Source organism: Eschrichtius robustus, chromosome 7 (assembly GCF_028021215.1).
Source record: "Eschrichtius robustus isolate mEscRob2 chromosome 7, mEscRob2.pri, whole genome shotgun sequence".
NCBI lineage: Eukaryota > Metazoa > Chordata > Mammalia > Artiodactyla > Eschrichtiidae > Eschrichtius > Eschrichtius robustus.
Genome location: NC_090830.1, coordinates 138571941 through 138595092, shown reverse-complemented (window position 1 = coordinate 138595092; position 23152 = coordinate 138571941). Strand labels below are relative to the sequence as shown.

Sequence of the window (23152 nt, the reverse complement as noted above, 5' to 3'; positions counted from 1 at the left end):
CCACGAGCTGTTCCTGGACAGAACAGATTAGACAGGCACAAACCGGGGGAGGGGAAACCGTCGGCCTCCAGGCAGTTATCCCACTTCTGTCTGAGACCGTGTGCAAACCTCTCAGTAACGTCAGAGAACAGCTTTTGCCACAAGGTAAACACAGAATTCTAAACAAAGAGCAAAAAAAAAAAAAAAAGCTCCAAAGCCAACATGAGCTGGAGGAGTTAGTCAGTATCCCCTGAGGTCGAGCGCTTGTATTTGGATGACCCCTGATGACCCCTAGGCGGACACCCAGAGGAAACTCCTGCACCAGCACATCCACAGACCTTACGAGAATGTTCATGAAGCATCGTTCACAACAGCAAAACGCAAACGTCCATTAGAGGTGTGGTGAAGTTCCATGAGGGAGCTCCAGACAGGGGTGAGGGGACACACAGGTCACAGGACGGGCGAGTCTAAGCACAGTGATATTAAGTGCACAGTGCGTCCAAAAGACACGGACAGCGTGACACCTCTTACGAGGACTTAAAACACAGTGACAATTGTACCTCCTAGAAACATACGCGTCTGCCACAAAGCTCTGCACAGGGCAGTTGCCCCGGGGTCCAGAAGGCAGCTACCTCCTGGAGGAGGGGCAGGTGACGGTACGGGGTCATAGGGTTAGAAGTCAGTGTAGCCAAGAAACAAGATGAGCACGTGGGCCATTGCCAGACCAGTGGCAGGAATGAGCCAGTGTCAGGATGAATGCAATTCTGTGCACCAAGAAGCCAAGAGGAAGAAAGCCCTGTGATGAGGGGCTGCGAGGGGCAGGCAGGGATGCGAATCACCACGCGCCCAGCAGTGGCCCTTCAGGCAGCATGGCCACCATGCTCTGTGCACGGGCTTGTCACCTGCCATCAGACGAGCATGTGTCTGACCTCAGCCCCGAGCCCCCCTCATCCCGCTTGGGGCTGGAGCCCAGGCTGACGAAGCCGCCCTGACAGGGCCCCTCAGTGTCTGGGTCTGGGGGCTCCACCACCCGTCCCTCCTCCCGAGATGGAAAGGCAGCGCTCGTCCCCCACAGCCCCCCACCCACCAGCACGAACGGCCTCGAGAGCTGCTGTTCACACTTGGGTGAGCCTTCTACGAGGACCAAAAACACCTTGCCTTTTATTCCTTTGCTTAAACATAAAACAACACACACAAATTAAAAAGACAATTTCATTAGGTTATGATGGAAAATATTACGGATATTTTTTTAACGAAGGTTCCCCTTCCACGTGTGCACAATGCTCGTTAACTGTGGACGTGTTCTGAGCAAGCAGCTCGTCCCTGAACCTCAAAACGGCAGCAGCCGTCATTTCTGGCCGCCTGGCCTCGGCACAGCGTGAGTAATCTGAGACCAGGCTCAGAGGAGAGGGGGCTCATCGGGATTCAGCGCCTGCTCCGCCGAGAGCTGTAAATCTGAGCCGCTGACAGTTAGTCTCACACATCTTGGGCTTCCAGGCCCCGAGCTAGGCAGGCGAGGTCCCGGGAGACCCAGCCCCACCCCCAGGACCCAGTGGGGACCAGGCGTGCCGTGTGTGGAGGACGCCAGCAAACAGCAGCTCCGTCCCCCTGCCTCCTGGTATGCGGTGACTCAGAGTCCGGGAGGACACTCCAGTCAGGATAAGGCTGACCACAGAGCGGGGACTTGATCCAGCCAAGCAGAAGGCATTTTAATCAAAAAGAGGAAGACTTCTTTACAAAGGGGGTGGGAGGAGACAAGGGCTGGACAACCACATGCAAAAAAAGCGTGCTTCCACCAAAACTGTGCACCGAATGCAAAAATGAACTAAAAATGGATGATGAATATAAATGGAAGACATGAAGCCACACAATTCCAGAGGGAAACATGGGAGAGGATATTTGTGACTTTGAATCAGGCAAAGTTTTCTTAGGTCCAATACCATACAACCTATTTCTTTTTAAGTTGATAAGTTAGATTTTATCAAAATTTAAGAACTTATCTTCAAAAGATACTCTTAAGAGAACAAAAAGATAAAAGAGAAAATACTTTTGCACCAACAAAGGTGTATGTCTGGAATGTATAAAGGAGTCTTAAAACTCAATAATAAGAAAGCAAAAATCAAATTTAAAAAATGGGCAAACGATTTCAACAGACGCTTTACCGAAGAAGATACACGGATGGAAAATCAACACATAAAAAAAAGATGCCCAACGTCATTAGTCATTAGATAAATGCAAATTAAAACTAAAATAACATCTATGCCCTTATTAGAATGGACCTCCTCCCCCAAGAAAGACTGAGCATATCAGGTGTTGGAAAAGATGCGGAGCAGCAGTCTTCCCACATACTTCGCTGGTGGGACTGCAACACGTACAGCCACCTTGGACAACAGTTTCTTATAAAACTGAGCACACATTTAGCAATCCTAGGTATTTACCTGAGAAATGAACACCTGTATTTACACAAAAACTTGTGCATGAATGTTTGTAACAGTTTGATTCACAGTTGCCCTAAACAGGAAACAAGCAGATAGATGTGGACAAGTGTGGCACATCCATGTGACAGAAATGACTCAGCATAAAAAGGAATGAACTACAAAAACATAGGGGAATCCTCCATGCATGTTCCTAAGTGAACAAAGCCAGACCCCAAAGCTACATGTTGAATGCACATATCATATTTTCCACTTATAAGACCTGTAAGTGGCAAAAATGGAAGGGAACATAGCCCATTGTTGCCAAGGGTGGAGTTGGGGATGGATGGGGTGACTGTGGCAGGAAGCAGAGGGAGCTGGGGCGATGGTGCTGTATTGTGTATCGTGACTCTGTGCCCATCTGTGTCAAGACCCAGAGACTACACAGTACAAACAGGAACTGTGCTGTGTAAATTTTTAAGAAATCACTCTGTGAAGGAAACTCCAATGGAATCCAAGATATAACAAACAAACCTAAATGGCCACAAATGGACAATGTACTAGAGGAAAAGAACCAGACTACGTCATTCCGGAAAACAATATTCTGTCTGGAGACTATAAGGCTAAAGATAAAAGGGACTGCACTCAAATGTCTCCTCGCTGGTAAACTTGTTCCTCACAGGGGATATGGGTTAGCAATTCTGAAATGTCTTTGTGTGGATACTAGGGTGGGGCAAATAAGTAGCACAGTTTATATGGAGAGAGCCACATCTCCAAAGAAAGTAGTTACAGATAAGGAAAGGGGGGGCAGGAATGAGTCTTGAATGGTTGGTCTCGAATTCCAAGTGTCAGTATGAACTGGTGGTTTTATAATAGACCCACAGATGATAGATGGATAGATAGATAGATGATAGATGACAGATAGATGATAGATAAATGATAGATGATAAATTATAGATGATATATACATAGATGATAGATAGATGACAGATGACAGATAAATAATAGATGAGAGATAATAGCTATATAAATACATAGATACATAGTAGATAGATAGATGATAGATAGATGACAGACGATAGATAATAGATAGAAGCAGAAATAAACAAAGAGGGGGGGTATGCATGCATTAGCACACAGATGTCTGTTTCCAAGCTCTGCCCCTGAGAGGGCCTAGAAATACTATCAACCCAGGAGTAGCAAACACACCCAGCCCAGAGTTGTCAGTTCCTAAACACCATTCTCCAACAGAAGGAATCAGAGCTCCTTGGAGAAGTGGTTGCTTTCAGGCTTGGGGCAGGGAAAATACAGATGAGCTTGAGCATCCTGAGGGGACAGAAAGTAAGAAAGGGCTCAAGACACAGAAGGGAACTCAAAGGACAGAGGCATCAACCTGCTGGAAAGCTCAGTGGCTTAAGTTGGAACAATCTGAGCAAGAAAATAAGTAAAGATGGTGTTGGATTATAACCCATAGAATAAATTAAATACCCATGAGCCCATACTGCTATAAATAATTGGATAAAGAAAGAAATGAGAGAAGGGGGACAGGTCTTCTCCAGAGAAAAATTCTAACAAAATAGAAGGAACGTAGGGATAGAAAACCACGAGAACAGGCAGTAGTCACTGTGGCAGGAAAGACCCACTCATGTCCACTACACTTATTGGGCAAAAGTTTGAAGAGGCTCAGGGTACTTGCTTAGTCTCAAAGTGTCTCTCCCCATCTATTTATAGTTACAAATGATACCTTTTCAGTGGATAACCTGGCAGAACCTTGATCAAGGTTCACATCAGAGGGATACAGTGTATGGACGTCATGCCGCCCTGATCAAACACACTCAGAAGGGGTCACCTGGGCTCAGTCTCGCCAAGAATGCATAACCTCAGTCCAATCATTCAGACACATCAGACAAATCAAACTGGAGGACAATCCACGAAATAACCCACTAGCTCCTATTAGGGTGCCAAGGTCAAGGATGACGAGGAAAAGCTAAGAAAACTGTCGCCCACTGGGAGGGACCAGGAGAACGATTCAACAGAGTATGGGGTCCTGGAGCAGAAACACTTGTCTGAACTGAGTGGGTGGACCAACTAGGCTTGGAAAGTGCGCTGTGATTACATGAGATGTGAACAACGGGGAAGCTGGGTGAAGGGTGTACAGGAACTTTATACTATAATATTTTTGCAACTTTTCTTTAATTCTGTAACTATTTTATTTTATTTTATTATTTTAAGATTTTTTTTGACGTGGACCATTTTTAAATTTATTTATTTATCCATTTTTGGCTGTGTTGGGTCTTCGTTTCTGTGCGAGGGCTTTCTCTGTTTGCAGCAAGCGGGGGCCACTCTTCATCGCGGTGCGCGGGCCTCTCACCATCGTGGCCTCTCTTGTTGCGGAGCACAGGCTCCAGACGCGCAGGCTCAGCAATTGTGGCTCACGGGCCTAGTTGCTACGCGGCATGTGGGATCTTCCCAGACCAGGGCTCGAACCCGTGTCCCCTGCATTGGCAGGCGGATTCTCAACCACTGTGCCACCAGGGAAGCCCTGTAACTATTTTATAATAAAAGGTTTTAAAAAAGCTGATGGGGTCTTCCTGGAGGTCCAGTGGTTAAGACTTCACCTTCCATTGCAGGGGGTGCGGGCTCGACCCCTGCTCGGGGAGCTAAGATCCCACATGCCTCTCGGCCAAAAAACCAAAACATAAAACAGAAGCGATATTGTAACAAATTCAATAAAGACTTTAAAAATGGTCCACATCAAAAAAAAATCTTAAAAAAAAAGCTGATGGGAGAAAGGAGATGGTTGCTTAGGAAGCTGTTAACGTCTCGTGCTGCATGCACTGCACCAGATGCACGTCTGGCCCCAAGGCTGCTGTACAGTGTGCCGAGCCGAGACGTGCAGCACAGCTCTGTCCCCAAACTGTGACGCCCACGGCCCCCCCCACAGGCTACCCCAACGTGAGCACCCGGGGGTTGGTCTGAGCCACCTCTGGGTCCCCAGACCCACAAAATAGCTCTGTCCAAGGGGGGGGCCCCATCAATGTCCAGGTCCTGGAGGTCTCCTGGCCCCCAGGTAGCCCATGCCTGCCCGGAGCCCCCTGCCTCTGGACCTGTTCTCACGCTCTCAGCCATCCTTATCTGGCTCTGGCTCCTCCACAGGTGAGACCTGCTCACGGCTCTGCGGCACGGAGCAGCCTTCCAAGCCCTGGCAGGTCCCCCGTGCTGGGCACATGGCAAGGCAGACCCCAGAGCCAGGCTGGCTCAGCAGGGGGAAGGCTGCGGGGATGATCCCGATGGGGCAGAGGCGACCCTGCCTCCCGTGCGGCCCCTCCGGGGACTCTGGGCGGTGCGTTGTGACACAGGTGTTGCCGTGGCCATGTGCGTTGTTCATTGTCCTTCACCGGCTACAGGTGACCTTTGAGGTCAGGCCGTGACAGTGGACTGTCCTCGCCAAGCAATCGGAAACGCAGTGCTGGTGCGTATGGTACTTTCCTCCACACGATACGGCGCAGCCCAAGGACCTCAGCGCAAGTTCTAAGAGGAGACCCTGAACTCCAGGGACCCCGAGCTCCGGGGACCAGGCGTGTTCGGATTTGAGGGCCCACGTGTGGACCGGGCCGGGGACCAGGCTCCACTCCAGAACCAGCCTCCAGAGTGATCTTTCTAGCCTGAGGCTGTGCCCTGCACCCCTGGGGACGCGGGAGCAGATACTGCCGTGCCCGGGCCCTGCACCAGGCTAACCGCATGCGGTTTCCGGAGATGAGCCCCTTTAGAGGAACACATGCCCAGACGTGTCGCGTGAAAGAGCAAAGTGTCCCGAGGCCCCTTTGAGTGAGCGGGTGGTGGTCTCACTCTGGCCTCTGCCTCTGCATCTGCTCTGCCTCACTCCCTTCTCTGCCCAGTGGCGCATCTCCTGGGGCCCCTGCAGCCCCACTGTTAGAGGTTCAGGTGGCTCTGTGATGGGGAGGGGTGGGGGACACGGCACCCCACATCACACCCTGCAGACTCGGATACAGAACTGCATTCCCACCAGAGCCTCACCACGTCCCACAGAAACACGCTTGCCGAGGAGATTCTGCCTGGAAAGGAAAGCTCACTAGCGGAGCGTGATGTCCCGTCCAGATCCTCCGTCCCTGCCGTCGGATACAGAACTGCATTCCCACCAGAGCCTCACCACGTCCCACCAGAAACACGCTTGCCGAGGAGATTCTGCCTGGAAAGGAAAGCTCACTAGCGGAGCGTGATGTCCCGTCCAGATCCTCCGTCCCTGCCGTGGGGATGACCCACCCGGCCGCCCCAGGGGTGCCTCCGAGCCCTGGGGGCAGGGAGAGGAGGTGACGGCCTGGGGACACAGGGGGGCCCACTGAGCTGGGAGTCAGGGTCAGCGGGAGGGATGGCTCCACAAGAAAAAGTGGGACGCTCTCTCGTTTTGGAGTTTCTGGGAGCAGCAAGACGGGGGTGGGCGGGGCAGGCCAGCAGAACTCGGGGTGCAGGGCCAGGGCCCGAGTCGGCAGAAGTGGCCGGGCACCCTTGAGGAGTTCTTCTCTGCCAGGAGCTGAGAGAGGCTGCCCTTGTAGCTCAGGGATGTGCCCTGGGACCCACCATTGGGCACCTCTGGAGGCCTTGGCTGGCCTTGGCGGGGGGTGTCCTGGGTCTGGGCGGAGAAGACCTGTAATGGGTTCGGCGCCTCAGACCAGGGAGAAGCCCACGCCAGATGCCCCCAGGGAGCAGACTCCGGTCCAGAGGCCATGGAGGGAGGTGAGCCGCCCTCAACCTGCCCCCGACCACCTGTATAGACCCCAGGGCTCCTGCTGCAAGGCCAGCGTCCCAGCAAATTGAACCTACATCTCAAACGGGGCCAACCTCGCCGCAGAGGAGGTGGGATCCCACAGACCAGAAGGAGGTGTGCTGGCGCCCACAGGGCCCACAAAGGGCGGGAAGGAAGACGCCGTGTCCCAGGGATGACGGCTGAGCCTCACCTGCTGGCCACCTGGGCGTCGGGCCCCCTTCTCACGTCCGCAGAACCCCGGGGCTCTGTCACCCTCGCCGGGCACTGCCCCTCGAGCGTGCAGGCTGGAGCTCTGGACGGGGTGGCTCCGGCCTCGCCTGCAGCCTGAGGGCCTCTGCGGTGCTGCACAGCCCGAGGTGTCCTCTGGCCCCTGCGTCTCCGACGAGGTCAGGCCCCTTCCCAGTCGGTCCACTGCTCGGGTCCCAGCTCCCACTACCAGGCTCCCCAGTCACCCCTGCGGTCAGTCCCTCGGCGCAGCTCAGGGCGGGAAGCTGCAGCCACAGTTCTGTTCCCGCGAGTGGCAGCGTCAACAACGAGGCAGGGTGGCGGGATGTGTCGGTCAGTAAGCGCTGAGGACCCCAGCCAGTGAGTCGCAGCGTCTTCATAGCCCGTCCGTCCTGGAAGACGCGGGGCAACGGTCCTTGAGATGCTCTGTGAACCGTCCCCATTTCCCTGAACGAAGGTCACCACCGTGGCGGCAGCTTCATTGCGGCTTTTTGCAGGGCGCCTGCGTTGTTTCTGGGAATCTTCCTTTGAGACACCTTTTGTCATCAAGGGAACACAGGGAGGTGGGAGTCTGGGGCTCCTGCACAGAAGCAGCTCTCACACCTGTGCAGCAGGGGGCTCGCGCGTCCCTGTAACTAGGATTGGGAGGCTGCGTCCCGAGGAAGGAGCCCAGGGTCCACAGCCAAGACAAGGTCTCTTCAGAGGAGCCCCAGTCAGAGAACTAGTTCTAATTCTGGCTCATCAAAATGGACAGTCCCCCGCAGAGGTGCTCAAAGACCCCCTTTCTCCCTCTTCCTCGACGGGAGGGGATATGCAGAGCCCAGATCCTCTTGAGTCTTCAGGAATGAGATGCGGCGTCTCCCTCTGCCACTGGGGCACCTGCTGTTCTCTGGTCCAGCTGGAGGAAAGGGGTCTGGCTCCTCGGAGGGCTGGAAGAAAAGAGACGCAGGACAGAGCTCAGGGAGGCTGCAGGGCGAGAGGGAAGGGCTGGAGGGATGGGGCTATGAGGAAGGGTGGCCCTGCTCCCAAGGGGAGGCCCTCTGAGGGCGGGGGCCACAGACGGAGATGGGATGGTGAGGCCACGCCCTACTTGTCCTCTCATCTTGTTTGGGAAGGAAGCGGTGGTCAAACTTCCACATGCGGCCTCGGCCTGAAAGCCGCGGGCACGATGCCACAGCTCAGCACGACTGTGACGTCGTGAACGAGCCCAGCTTGTCGGGGAAAGTGGGCATCTCTGGCTGAATCTCCAGAGTCACCCAAGCTTGTACTTGATACACGGAAAAGGCAAAAAGGCACGAAACCACCAGCACCGCTCCCTGCCGAGTTGCCCGGAGCAGAGAACAGGGAGTGGTTTTGTGTGCACATCTCTTCCCCGGGGAGGTCCCGTGGGAGGGGGTCCTCTGCGTTCCTTCCTTCTCAAGGAAGGCAAGCGTCCCTTCCCCTCTGACGATGGCAGACCCCTCCCCTCTAGGACCTGGGGGACCCCTGGCTGTCCCCTTCCGGAAGCACCTCCTGCTTACAGAACAGCGGGGGCCGTGCCGGTCCTTATGATGCAGACAAAATACTCACCACGCCAGGGTGCCCAGGAGAGCTATGACCACAGAATGAAAGCTAAGGAGAAAAATAAGAACAAAAATAGAAACTAAAAAGGAAAGGGGAGGGTGGAGACATGGAAGGAAAGAAAGAGAAAGAAGAGTTTGTAGAGCTTTTGGCAAGAAATAACGTGATCACAGACAGCGACGTGGAGATGCCAGCTGGGGGTCAGGAGCAGATCCTGGCGCACTGGTGTCCAGTGGTTTAAGGGTTGCGCTGCCAGGGGCCTGAAGTGACGGCGCTGTCCCCTCCCCAGGGACCTCGCGCCGTCCAGAGGCCAGGCTGCGGGTGACAGTCAGGAGGGAGGCTCTGCTGGTCACTTCGCCTCTGGGGGAGTGGCGGGGACCTGCCATCTGGACCCGTCACCAGGGCTGATGGTGAGGGCGCTAAGTGGCTATAATGACGACAGGAGTCTTACGGAAAGACGATCCAAGTGCCAGGCAAACACCACACCCCGTGACAATATTTTGGTCTCAGTCCCATTATAAATGATAAAGCACGGCCAACTTGCTGAATACATTTCACACTTGGAGCCTCATTTTGGGTCGGGGGAGGTGTCCAGCCAATTCAGACACGAGAGAAAATCTGACGGTGGTACAATTGCTTGGAAAAGCAGAGCTCCTTCAGCTAGGTTGAAAGAATAAACACCCAATTTTTAAAATTCTAGTATTTAGTACAAACAAATGCTCTCGCTTTAAGATGCAAAAGGAAAGAGAGGTTCATTTTGGGGGAGAGACTGCACCGCTTCGAGGTTGCGCGTCCCGCCGGCCTCCCCAGGCGAGCCAGGTGTGTGTCGCCCACGGTCTGGCGCCCATGGGCAGGCACGTACTTGCTCCCCAGCTGCCTCTCTGCTTTGCGGGTCGTGCCCTGCACGGTTCTAGGGGCCTGTCACCAGCTCTGGATTTGCAAGTTACCACCGAGACCGCTCGGCAGATGGCAGTAAAGTGCCCAGGGAAGGGGCCGGGTTCATCTGGAGGAGGGGTGGGCAGGGCAGGGGGAGGACCAGCTGCAGGGGCTGCCGTGGGGAGGGGTCCCCGTGCCCCGCGAGCACAGACCCTCTGCTGGCTCTTCCCAGGCAGGGCTGAGGACGTGTGGCCCACTGAGGGTGGCGGGTCCTGTCCAGACCCCAGCCTCCCGTTCTCTCCGGCAGGGACAAGCCAGGGAGGCTCAGAGGGGAGCCGGCCTTTGGTGAGATCCACCCCACAGGCAAGACCGGTCACAAGACGCGAACAAGCAGTCTGCCTGCTAGAAGCCATCGAAACAACCTAAATCACAGACCAAAAGAGCCCGACTGTCCTAGAACGAAGCACACCCTGCAGGCTTCCCTCTGAGCGTGCTCTGTGCACCCTGATTTGGGAGTTGCAGAGCCAGCCGTCGGGAGAAGAGCTGGACAGTCCTCCCCGACTCCAAGCCACACGGCCCCCAACCAGCTGCACCCCAGCACCTGCCGTTTCCAAACTGGGGAGCCACAGTCAAGGAATCACACTAAAGGGACAGCTGGTCGCCGGTCTGCAGCCACCCCGACGGCAAGGGAAACTGAGGCCGTGAGAGGCACGGCCCTCGGGGTGGCACGGCTGGGTTGTCACGGACGGGGTGTTCCCAGACCCTGGGCTCCGCCTCCTTGTCCCGAGCAGACACGTCCCTGAAGCCTCTTTCTGTCCAAAAATACCCCAACCTCAGACCTAGTGCTACATGGCATCCTGAGTTACCTGTTCTTCCCTCTTTGTGTGAGCTCCGGCAACAAAGCAAGCCCCCAGATTCGTATTTGTCTTACCTTTTCCTCCAGTTCCTTTATTTGTCTCTTCTGAGCTTCTATTCTTTCTTCTAATTCTTTAATTCTCTGCAATGTTAAAAGAAGGAAAATCCTCAATAATCAGAATATTCGGGAAACCAAGTGGGCAAAAGCCTTTCAGGATTTTCGCACAGGTACTTGGTGGACCAGTCGTCACAGAGCAGCTGCCATGCTGGCCACGGCGAGGGGGCCAGCGGCCTCGGGCTGCCCTCCCCGCCGACTCTGAGGAGGCTTGGCTTCGGGAGGAGAGCCAGTGTGCCTGCCTCAGGTTCCGTTACGGACAGAGCCTCCCTCCGTCTGCTCTTTGCAACAGCAAGAGAGAGGAGGACAGCTTTCCCCTCGGCCACGCTCCCTGTGCCGGGAATGACACCCTCCCACCTCCTACATCTCCAGATCATAAACCATGATGCTCGAAGCCCAAGGAAATGGTAAGGGCCCAATTCACAGTCCTTCCCAAACGCCGTTCCAGCAGTGAGAGGAGCAGCCAGAAGGGTCACAAAGCCAGTCACTTTGGGGAGGACTTTTCTGGCAAGGCTGACCTCACGTTTGGAAACGCTAGTCTTCACTTTGGTGCACACTGCCAGGCAGATGGACATGTGTGTGCCCACGCCGGACCTGGATGCCTGGCCTGGACCCTGGAAGCAGCTGAGCTCTGATCACAGCCCGTCTGATGGGAGTGAGGGGCTGCAGGTGGCAGTCCTCACACTGACCACCCTGAATCTGGCAGCGAGGGTCCTGGTAGCTGACCAATCCTCTGCTCAGACATTAGCCCTCTGACATTCACAGTAAACCTGGATTCACTAGTGTATCTGAACACGGAACACAGCCACAAAGGCCACGCCAGCACACACAGGGGAGCGGAGGCATGTCTTACACACCAAGCCTGTCTAGTCTGCCAGGATCCCTCACTCCCAGTTAGAAATGAACTGGCCAGACTGGCCTGAGGGCCCCAAGTGCCTGTAGGCCAAGAGAAGGTCCCCAAGTCCCTAGCCCATGAGCCTCTGCTCCCCAGATGACACCTTCACTGGGATCTTGCCACTGAGGGAGGAACCACAGAAGAGACCCAGAGTTGGGGGGACCCAGGAGGGGGGCTGTGTCACCCAGAGGCCTGGGCGGGACGGCCCAGGAGGCTGGTCTGGAGGGACAGGCAGTCCGGCAGGAGGGACCCCCCCATGGGCACGGCCACTGGAGAGCATGGCCATCGGGGGGCACGGCCAGTGGAAGGCCCTGGCCTTGGGGGCATGATCATTGGAGGGCAGGGATATGGGGGTGTGGCCACGAGAGGGCATGACCTTTGGGGGCGTGGCCACTGGAGGGCATGACCTTTGGGGGCATGGCCACGGGAGGGTACTGTCATTGGAGGTGTGGCCATCAGGGGGCCAGGCCTGGGAAGCCCCGCTCCGCCCGGAGGTGGCGCGCCCGCGGCGCCCCTGCCGCGCACCTGCTGCGCCAGCTGCAGCAGCTCCATGCGCTCCCGCAGGATCTGGGCGTCCCGCTCGCGCAGCTCGCTCATGACCTGGCGCTTCCACTGCTCCACCGCCACCCTGAGCTTCTCGCGCTCCTCCTCCGACAGCGTGTCCGCCACTTTGGCCCCGGCTTCCTGCTGCAGGACGTCGTACAGCATGGCTTCCAGCTCCAGGATGTGCTGGGGGCGGGAGGGGGCACGTCAGTCCTCGCCGCCTCCCCGGGGGCCGGCCTGGGGGACTGGGGCACCCCGCCCTGGGGTCACGACGCCTCCAGGCCAGCCCACAGAGGGGACTGCTTCCGCCTGGGCCGGTTAAATGAGGTTCTGGAGGGTGGAAACAGTCCGGGAGTAATTATTTCAAGAGCATCCCTTCCACGCGATGTTTAACGTGCAGTGAAACATTAGGGACATCGAGGTCAGCAGAATTTGAGGCCAGAGTCGGATGAGGGCCAGAGGGGCAGTGGGCCGGGCGGGTGTCCCTTGAGGAAAGAACAACACAGGCTTCTTCCTTTGCTCTCAACCTTCGCCAAACCCTGGGCTTCTGAGTCGCTAAGAAGGAAGAAGGGCGGTGCTCACAGGGTCTGTCTGCAGTAGTGCAGAGGCGCCAGGCCGTCAGCTCTGCGGTCCCCAGTGCTGCCTGTGGGGTGACTCGTGTCCCCAAAGAAACATCAAGTCCTAACCCCCAGAACCTGTGAAATGCGGATCACTTGGAAACAGGCAGATGTCACCCAGTGCAGGTGAGGTCAGATTGGATTAGGGGGCCTCAATCCACTGGCTCACGGCCTTGGAAGAAGAGGGGAACTTGGAGACAGTCACGGAAGATGCGGGGAAGCCATGTGACGACAGGGCAGAGATTGGGGCAACTCAGCCACAAGCCCGGGAACGCCTGGGCCCCCAGGAGCTGGAAGAGGCAGGAGGGCCTCCCCTGGAGCTTCAGACGGACGTGGCCCCGCCAGCACCTTGGTGTCAGGCTTCTGGCCTCCAGACTGTGAGACATACACCTGCCCCACCTCTCCTCCCCTTCTCTCTCCCTGTCTGTCTGTCTGCCTGCCTCCCTCCCTGCTGCCTGCACATGAGGCCCCGCGTGTCCAGCCTCCGCCCGCCTCCCAGCCCCTCACCTCCTCTGTCCCAAATGATAACCCTAAGGATGCCCACGCCCGTGGGTGCCTCTGTGTGCCTGCACCGGCTCAGGGCTTCCCCTCCATGAAGCCCTTCAGTCCCGCCCCTTCCAGGAAGCAGGTGCTCTTTTTAGGCCCGGCTCACGGGTGAGGACACTGAGGCAGGCTGATGAGACTGCCGGGCTGGACGACCTGCACAGGGCCCTGCTGGTGGGGAGCAGGGTTCAGACTCCAGGGGGCCTCCAGCCCAGGGCCCTCGCGTTGCCCCGCCAGGGCTCCGACGTGGAGAGCTGGCCACGCTGCTGGTCCCCAGACACACATGCTGTGTCATCCCTTTGCTGCCACCCAGCCGCCAAAATACAGACCTTGTTATAAACTCCTAGTGACTTGGCACTTTGATCTGGAGCATTTTCAAAGCTGGTTCCTCAGGAAATTTCATAGACACAATCTTTGAAAAAGCCAAATTCTTCCCATCTTCCACCAAAAATGTAACCTCTTCAGAAATGAATGTTTCTTCTTCTTCAGGAAAAATGACTATGGAAAGCCCTTTTGGCTGAGTAGACATTTTAGGAAATGGGGGGGGGGGGGGCGGGGAGAAACCTTTGTTCCTCGCTTACATGTTATTGTTCTTTAAGCCACAAGATAAACTCTCCCCAGCTGTCACTGCCAGCTCACACACCCATCAGCTGCCACTTCCTAGAGCCAAAGAGCTTAGTGTGTTTAAGATACGCTCCAGCTTTAAAATAAAGGCAGCTGAGCGTGGGGCTTAGAATTAACATCACCGTGGCTTCACCCCAAGACTGGCAGGAGATGGAGATGTCCTGACCTTCCCTACGTGCATGACCTTGAGCGACGGGCCACCCGCACGCCGGCTCTGTGTGCACAGCCTCGCCCCGGCGCTCGCCCTCGTCTGTGAATGGCCAGGCCTCTGCTCCCAGCTGCCCTAGACGGCCCTCGGCCAGGCAGGGACCACCCTTCCCCTTCGAAACCCAGCTGTGGCTCCTGTGCTCACAGAGCAGGGAGGGTGTGAGACCCAGCAGGTTCCCACAGGCCTGTGTGCCACCCCAGGGCATCCCAAGGCGGTAGGTGCCTCCCTCCTGCACAGGGCTTTGTGAATGGCAGATAAAATGGCTAATTATCCAGCAGGAAGTGCAGGCCTAACCGTGGAGTCAAGGAAACCAGGGAGAGCAAAACGTGCAGCCTTCCTGCCGGAATTGGAGGAAGGGGGCCCCCAAACAGTATCACGCAGGGAGCGGCCCTGACAGTCATCAGACCGGGAGCGGACCCAGCATCACCGGGGGCCCTGACAGCATCCCTCGGCGCTGTGTGCAGGAGCCCCCATCCACAGTCCCAGGGCGACGTTTTCTGTGGCATGCGGGTGCGTGTGTGTTTGTGCGTCCGTGTGTCATAAAGCCGTCTCCCTGATGTCATCTCCAGGACCCATCTTTTCGGCACCGTTGTCGGGGTTAACTGCACACGGGGACGTCCCTTCAGGTTTCTTGGGGGGAAATGACTTCCCACGGGGCAGGCACGCACAGAGGGCACGTGCGCACCGGTTGGTGCAGATGGACAGAAGCAGGGGTCCCGGGCGGGATGATGGACTGACAGACATTCAGCTGTGTTCATCTCATTTGTAAATGCATTGTTTCAATGAATTCTATTTTCTCAGCTCATTTCAAATACCCACTTGACTTCTGCTCGTGTGCCTGCACTCCTGGGGTCAAGGGCTGCTGACGGAGCAGTAAGGCGTCCTCGGAACTCGCTGGGCGAGGGGTGTCCGGCAGGAGAAATGCAAAGAGTGACCCCACGCTGGTCACACTGGGCGCAGGATTTTCCCAGGCAGGTCCGAGGCCACGTGGCCCCCGAGACACCATGCTGGCCGTGGGAACAGCCTTCCCGTTTCTACCCCGAATCCGCCACCGCTGGGCGTTCCGGCGGCCGCGCTTCTCTTACCTTGTGAGCCTGGTCCAAGGACTGCTTCCTGAAGTCCAGCTCCTCGTCCAGGTAGCCCTTCTGCTTACTGAACAGCTCCTGAAACGCAAGAGGACCCGCGTCTGGGCCTCGCGCAGCCGACCCGGTGCGCGGGGCCGCGGGCCCGCGTGGCCAGATGCACACCGACCTTCTCGCTCTCCAGGTCCACCATCTTCCGCTGCAGGGCCGACTCCGTCTCTTCGATCTGCTGGAGCCACTGGACACAACGGAGGGTACTCAGGCGTCAAAGTCCACCTCCCCGAGCCCCGGGGAGACAGCCTGGGGGGCCTGGCCCTCCCTGCCCTTCCCACTCTTCCTCCAGGAGGGGAGGGCTCAGCCCTCGTGGGAGTCAGGCTGGGCTGGCACCATGGGCTCCATGTGCCCGGTGTGCGGGCCAGGCCCGGGTCGCCCCCCGCAGCCCCGCCTCGTGTCCAGGGAGTCTGCCCCCCCATCCCCAGGAGAGGAGGGATGTTAGGCGGCCCGTTCTCCCGAGGTGCTGGCCCCTGAGCTCCTATTTGCTGGACACCCCTCCCCGCCCTGCTGGGGGCCGCTGGGAGGGGGCGCTGCCAGCAGGCCTACCAAGCGGGTTCTGGCTCCGGGGGTGGGACCGGGAGCAGGCTGGCGGCCCTTGGGAGCAGAGAGGCTGGAGGGTGGGGAGCCTGGGTGGGCTGGGCGACCCCCGGAGGAGGGTCCCGGCAGGTGAGACAGATGCTGCCGGTTTACAGACCCACCATACCTCCCGGCCTCTGGGGGGAGGCGGAGGCAGAGTGGCCTTGGGGAGAGGTCTGGCTGAATCTGTCATTTGCAAACACGCGTGGCGGTGCTGGCTGACCTGTGCGTATGCCAGACCTCCCGAGGCAAACAGGATGCGTGGACCCCAACCCCACCTCCCGGTAGCCCTCCTCCCAGGGTGAGCGTCTTCTCTGCGCTGAGCCAGAAAGGGAGGCTTCGGGAAGCCCGGCCCTGTCCCGACAACGTCCACAGTCACTGTTACCTTTTCGGCCAAGGTCAGGACTGTCCTGGCTTGTATGACGACCACTTGCTCCTCATTGGTCAGATTCTGCACCCAAAAGCAGAATTCACGTATGGTCAGGGGAAGTGCCTCCTGGGGTGGCCGGGCTGAGTGACGGGAGCTTGGTGGTGCTGATGGGACGGGCGCAGGCGAGCTGGGTTCACAGCTAAATGTCGCTTTCACTAAAGGCCCTCCCGGGAGTCTGTGATCCTCTTTCCTCTTGGTCCTGCCAGCTCTGGGGTGACTCTCCGCCTTGCCCCCTCTGGTCCTCTCACTGCTGGTGACCACGTCTAGGGTAGCCAGCGAGGCAGAACGGGACAATGGGCGGCAGGACGAGCAGCCAGCCTTCCCGGTTCTCTGCTGGATTTTTATTTAAAGCCAGCTCTCTGCATAGGCGGCCTGAATTATTAAAGCGCCACTTAGGAATGTGAAGCAAAGATCAAACATTCATGGCTATGAAATGGTTCCCATCCCTGCCGTTTTGCCCTTTTTCTGCATGTTTTATTCGTGCCTCGTCCCAAAGGGCCCGCCTAGGTGGTCCTTCTGGGCAGGGTGACTCTGGCTTTGGGGCCGGTGGGCATCCTCAGAGGATGTGCCACCTGCGTCAGCACCAGGGTGGAGGGAGCTGGGCTGTCCCCACTGCTGGGCCCACCGGTGGGACAGCCAACAGGGGTCACGGGGAGCAGAGACAGGCAGGGAGGAGCCCCCTGGGGTCGCTGAGCTGGGGGCGGCCCCCCACCCCAGAACTTCCCTGATTCGGGGCCACCCGCTCCGAAAGTCCTCCTGCCTTTCTCCCCCCGCAGCGTGAGCTCCCCAGGGGCAGGGGTCTCTCACCACCCCCACCCCGGCAGCAGTAGGCACAGGTGGGGGTCGGCGGCCGGGTGCTGGGACACAGAGGCAGGCGCCGTCCTCAGGCACGCTGCGCCCCGACTCGGTGTGGTGCCGGGGCCAGGCACCCCTCATCCCTCTGGCTTCCGGGGACACGAGCCAGGCTGTCCCCTCCCTCCTCCCAAAGCGGGGCTGGGCCTGATGGGCGGGATGGGAGTGTGGGAGGCTGAGGGGGGCCTTCGGGGTAACTGAGGGAAGCTACCTGGATGTGGTCAGCCCAGGCTGAAGGGCCCGCGATGCCCCACTTGGTGGGCAGCCTGGCTGGGCCCCTCCTGCTCCCTCCTGGAGGTGACCATGGCCTTGGCAATGTGTGTCTCCTCCACCCTCGCAGCCCTCCCTGGGTGACCTGTCCCCGCTGCAGCCCAGGTGCAGCAGCAGTGAGCAGACGGCCCACCAGGGAGGACAGGGGTCCATTCTGCCCCGCCCCCCACCGGCCCCTCTGCTCCACTCCAAGGACCCTGACTCCTGAGGAAGCCGAGGTCCGGGGCCCAGGTGCCCCGTGGCCAGCTGGGAGGCTGCAGCCTTCTGGGAAGCAGCTGGAGACAGTGGCCACAGCCTCAGCGTGCCCTGGCTGAGAAGGGGATAGGGCCAGGCTATCCCTGTCACCTACCTGAAGTGTGTCCATGTGCACACGACAGACCTAAGGGTCGCCCCCATGGTCCTTCAGAAACTGCCAAGGGTCTCTAGAGGTCACCTGCACGTAAAACCGGCAGTGTGTCCTCTGCCCCCGTCTCTGAGGCCGTGTGACGGCTCCAGGGCCGTCATGTGCACTGGTGCTCTGGGGCGGGCAGCTACAGGGCTGGGAGGGGCCCCGAACAGAACTAGGCAGACCTGGGCTCGTCCTAGCTGGCCAGTACCGCAGCTCTGTGACCTGGGTGGGTGCCCTCTGGGGCTTCAGTCTCTCCAGCTGTGAACTGAAAGGTTCCCAAGAGCCCGTGATGGGGGCTGATACTCAGGCTGAACCCCGGAGCACATTGTGACAATGGCCATCCCTGCTGTGGACCAGCACCTCCGCTACCTGCAGCCGACGTGGAGCAAGGGGTCTGACTGGTGGCAGGGTCGGGGGTGGGCAATACAGCCAGGAGAGCCTCCCCGCTGGGAGCTGCTTTCCCCCCCGCTCCCCACCCTCACTGCTTCCCAAGTAAAGGGCAGGTGGGGAGAGGAGGGATTCCTGTCAACACAGGGCCCTGAACACCTCGAAGCTGCTGGGAAGAAGTGGCCCCAAGGATGTGCATGAGCGCCTGGGTTTTGGTATGCGTGTGAGAAGTGTGTGTGGTGTGTGTGTGTGTGTGTGTGTTTGCGTGTGTTTTTTTCCTCCATCTACTGCACGGAGTGCACCAATTTGACTTAGTGCCTTGATCTTCCTTGAGAGCAGTCACCAGGATGTGGAGCCCAAGGTGCCTTAGGACCAGCTGTAGACTGTATACTTTTTAGGATACCCTGTGGCGGAAACGTTCTGGGGTGTGGACTGGGGCCCTCTTCCGGCACAGCTGATCCCCCCACCCCGCGTTGGGCAGGGGCTCAACAAGCACAGGATGCTGGATGGAGGGTGAATGGAGAATGGATGGAAGGTGGATGGACGGACAGAGGATGAAGGACGGAGGATGGGTGGATGGAGGGTGGCGTGAAGGGATGCAGTCACTCTGCCCATTCAGCAATTAGTATTCTTTTGAGGAGTTTGCTGTAGAAATTGGAACTCTGCCCTAAGTGAGATTCGGGGATTATTTATATAGGCTCTGCCCCTCCTCCCAAACTAAGTAAGCGGGAAGCCCTGAGTTTGAGGTGTCTAAGGCACCCACAGCCCCCATCCCCACCAAGGACATGGAAGAGCTTAGAGACTGAGAGGGGTTCCAGAAACTGAGAACACGGGGCCAGAAGCACCTCTGCTGGAAGAATCAAGGGTGAGAGCAGAGGCCCCGAACTCCCGTGTGGGAACAGCGTCAGAAAGAACGAAATTTCTCCTAAATGCCAGAGGGCCCATCCCAGGCAGCTCTGGCAGTGGGAGGGTGTGGGCTGCGGTAGGGCCACAGCGGGACTCACAGGGGCCCCTGGACCGTGCAGGGTGGTCGGCACGGGGAGGCATGCACAAGTCAGGAGAGCGACCTACACTTACGGCGTTGTCCCCCAGGAGGTCCAGCTTCTTCATCAGCTCCGAGACCAGGATGTCCTAGAGGCAGGGGGACAGGCTGCTGGGAGGGAGTGCGGGCCAGGCGGCCGCGGGGGCGGGGGGGTGCGCGGTCGGGGGCGAGGGGTGTGGGCCGAGGGGTGTGCGGGCGGGGGGGCGAGGGGCGGGGCGTTACCATCACGCCTTCGGCCTCGCAGTACGCCTGCAGGGGGCTCTTCCCGCCCGCGAAGTGGGTGTGGTGGAAGTTGATGGCCGGCGACTTCCTCTCCCTCTCCTAGACAGAGAGCGGAAGTCTGGGCACGGTGTCCCCTCCCTCCTGGAGGGCAGTGCTGGGCCGCCCGGGGACACGGTGAAGACACACCAAGTCCACCCAACACGGTCAGCGTGGTCCTTGTGAAAACGAAGCCCCGGCTGCCGCAGCAGAGGCCAAACCCTCCTCCTGCGCAGGGGACGGCCCTGTGTGGGCACTGACGGGGGCAGGGACCTCCCAGCCACCCACGGGGAGGCCCTTGGGAGCGGCCCCCGCCTGCCCCCCGCCTTCTGAGGGGCCGGGCAGTCCCACCCCCGGGGCCGACGAGCTGATATGAGTCCCAGGGGACCGGGAGCAGTGTCCCCCACGGGCCTGGCCTCAGTGACCCTGAGGACAGAGGACAGTGGCTGGAAGTGCCGCCACCGTCCTCATCCAGGACCACACGCAGGAGCCCTGGGGCCACGGGGCGACACACACGGAGTGGCCACACAGCCCTCCTGCCCCCCGGGAGGCGGGCGGGAGGACTGAGGGGCGGCTCCCTCTGGACTCATGGGGGCCCACTCCCCACGCTGCAGGTGTGCGTGGACGCCAGGAAACCAGACAGGCGGAAATGCCGGTGCAGAGACGCACCAAGCGAAGCTGGGTGGTGGCGTCGTAGGAGAGGGTGGTCATGCCCGCCAGCCAGGGTCACGAGGGACCGGGGGCGAGGGAGGCCCCAGAGCTGTGTGCGGACAATGTGTTCCGTTTTGCATCTGTTTCCTCTGAGTGACAGGGCTGGGCTCGCAGCCCTCGATGGCACCAGCTCAGGGTGGCAGCTCTCTGACCCCACCCCGGCCCCGCACCTCTAGCTCCAGGATCCGGAACTCCAGCAGCTCGTTTTGGTCCTTCGCATCCTGGACCTCATGCTTTAACCGAGCCTCTTCTGTCTCCATTTGTTTAATCTGTAAAATAAAAGACGGGTGAGGCCCTGGAGTCTCACGTGAGGCCAGCTCTCGGCTTCCCTGACGGCTGCTGGCGTCACGGGACGGCCGCCTGGCCCAGGTCCTCGGCCCAGAGCCCTCACTCCAGCCTCAGTCCGCGGGGGGCCGCCCTGGTGAGACTAGGTGTGTCCCCTCCTGGGCTAAACCGGCAGCGGGTGGGCGGGGGACGCAGGGCCGGCTGCACTGGGCGGGGGGCCATCTGAGCAGAGATGAGGAAGAGAAGGGCCGCCGCGGGCAGAGGCGTAAGCTGTCGCCAAGCTGCCCGCGCCTCACCACGGCCAGGACGGCGCCCCTTGGAGCCGAGGCTGGCCCAGGGTCTCAGGAACACTGCTGTCTGATGGCGGGTGTGCCGTGGCTGCCTGGCCACCCTCCAGAACTGACGTGTGTGAGGCCCGCGCCTCCCAAGGGGTAAGCACAGTGCAGCCCGTAGCACATGTCCTCAGTGGTCTTGTGTCCACCATGGGCACCGTCAACTCGGTCCGTCCCCCCGAGTTGAACTTGGGGGCCGAGGGGCCTGCTCTGCGGCTCGAATGGGTCCAGATGGATCCAGGAGCACCAGTGCCCTCTGAGCTAGCCGGCGCCCTCGGGGGCTGGGTCTTCCCACTGCACTGTGCACGGCTGGGACGGCTGGGATGCACCCACGGGCCAGGAGTGTGACCCCATGGGCACCGTGCCAGACAAACGCACAGGTTTTAAGTGCACACATGAGTGTTCAAGTGTGCAAATGAGGGTTTATGTGTGCATGTGGGTGTTACGTGTACGGGTGACAATTAAGCGCCCACGAGTGTTTAAGTGTGTGCGCACTCGTGAACATTTGAGTGTGCTTGTGTTCAAGTGTATATGCAGGTGTGGATGTGCACACGAGTGTTTAAGGGTGCACATGTGTGTCTGAGTGCACACAAGCTATTACGTGTGCACGTGCACATTGATATGTGCGCACAAGCATTTACACGTGTGCGTGCGCATTTAAGTATGCGGCCATTCTGTGTACACACAAGCATTTACATGTGTGCGTGCGCATTTAAGTATGCGGCCGTTCTGTGTACACACGAGCACTTACGTGCACAGAGTGTTTATGTGAGCATGAGAGCACCACGGAAACAGCTGTGCTGACTTAAGACGCGTGCAGAGGGTCCACGACCAGCAGGTAGGTGTCGCTCAGCATTTAAGGCATGAATGGCACCCAAAGCACTGCCCCGTCTGGGCCTGATGGCTTCGGGTGGGGCAGGACCGGCCTCTGCCCGTGGGCCTGGATCGGCGCCCTCAGGCACGCGAGCTGTGGCCGGCCTGGCCCTTTTCTAGAAGGGCTGTGCCTGCCGTAGAAGGTGCTGCCCCCCACCGCCCTCTGCCTGTGGACAAGGCCAGCTGCTGGTGGGGACGGGTTACCAAGAGCACCCTCACCAGGACAGGGTGATGAGGGGACCGCCAGAGCGAGCTGTGAGACCCCACTGGCCCTCCTGCCTCTGGTCATGCAGCCACTGCCCCCTCCCTCCTCGTTCCACGTGACTGGCTCCAGCCGTCCTGGGCCCACTCCTCCGGGGACAGCCATGAACCGCCCACAGAGGTTGTCTAACCGTCACCAACCACAGAACCCATCAGGCAAGAAAACAAGAAACGAGAAGCCGCTATAGACACGGGGCTGGCGGGACCCCAGGTGCCTCCTTCCAGGCCGCCTGTCCCAGGAGACGGCGGGGGTGGGTCGGGGGGGCAGCCCCACGGGAGTGAGAAGCACAGAAGGCCCGGCTGGGGCTCCGCTGGGGAACCTCCGCCCTCTCCCCACTGCCCAGCACCGCAGGGACCCCGCAAACCCCTGAGCGCAAGGGAATCCCTGCTTTCTTCAGGAGGCAGCCAGACGCTCAGACGCGGCCTGGCAGGCGCGTACCTTTTCTATGAGCTCTTGATTTCTCCGATACAGCGCTTGCTTCTCTTCAATCCACTTCGTGTCCTTGGAAAGGGAATCGAAGTGGAGAAATAAATACACCGCAGGGTGGAACCACGATTGAAATCACGATTCAGCAGACAGAGGATGTGACGAAAAGACTCAACACCCAGCTTCCGAAGTAACCAGGGAGTGGTAGCTTTCTGCCCCACAGCTGATGGAAACCCAGGGTTTCACCCGTTTCCTTGGAGGGTCCTGGCTAGAAGTGGACGGCACCCAGGCTCGTGCTAGCCCAGGCCAGGCGCCCACGTGGACGTCGCAGGTCCGGGGGACCCAGACACACAGCCAGCGGGAGCCAGGGGGCTTGGGCCGGTGGGGAGAGGGCAGGTGCCAGGGTGGGGGGTCCCTCCCACTTCACACCTGGGGACACGGGGCCCGAGGCAGGCTCTGAGCTCTGGTGGGACCTGTGTGGATGCCCGCTGGGCTGCCCTGGGTCAGGCCTTGGGGGAGGCCCGGTGTCCTCGACCCCCAGTTCCAGCTCCATGCCCTGGAGGAACCTCCACCACCGGCATTTGGTCACAAAGTGAGGTGTCCAGACACTGAACTCGACCCCAAATTTCTTCTCAGCAGAGTCCTCTGTGAAGTTCTTTTCAAGTTTGAAGGACTCGTTTCTGC

At 58.7% G+C, this 23152-nt stretch overlaps 1 protein-coding gene across 21 annotated transcripts in view; it reads right to left on the bottom strand.

Moving 5' to 3' along the window:
- The window catches only part of JAKMIP3 (Janus kinase and microtubule interacting protein 3), a 104206-nt gene that overhangs the window by 5846 nt on the left and 75208 nt on the right, over positions 1-23152 (bottom strand). For 14 of the 21 annotated variants that reach the window (XM_068548776.1, XM_068548774.1, XM_068548779.1 and 11 more), the window contains 11 exons: positions 22481-22543; positions 20461-20559; positions 19544-19642; positions 19351-19410; positions 16338-16403; positions 15492-15560; positions 15326-15403; positions 12231-12434; positions 10772-10837; positions 8974-9015; positions 7370-8333 (listed from right to left, as the gene is read on the bottom strand). In XM_068548776.1, coding sequence (XP_068404877.1) covers positions 8175-8333; positions 8974-9015; positions 10772-10837; positions 12231-12434; positions 15326-15403; positions 15492-15560; positions 16338-16403; positions 19351-19410; positions 19544-19642; positions 20461-20559; positions 22481-22543 — 1005 coding nt within the window. In that variant the 3' untranslated portion in view covers positions 7370-8174. Of the gene's footprint in view, positions 1-7369; positions 8334-8973; positions 9016-10771; positions 10838-12230; positions 12435-13305; positions 15135-15325; positions 15404-15491; positions 15561-16337; positions 16404-19350; positions 19411-19543; positions 19643-20460; positions 20560-22480; positions 22544-23152 lie in introns of those variants that run through there. The other 7 variants (XM_068548780.1, XM_068548785.1, XM_068548783.1 and 4 more) reach the window with 3 other exon arrangements.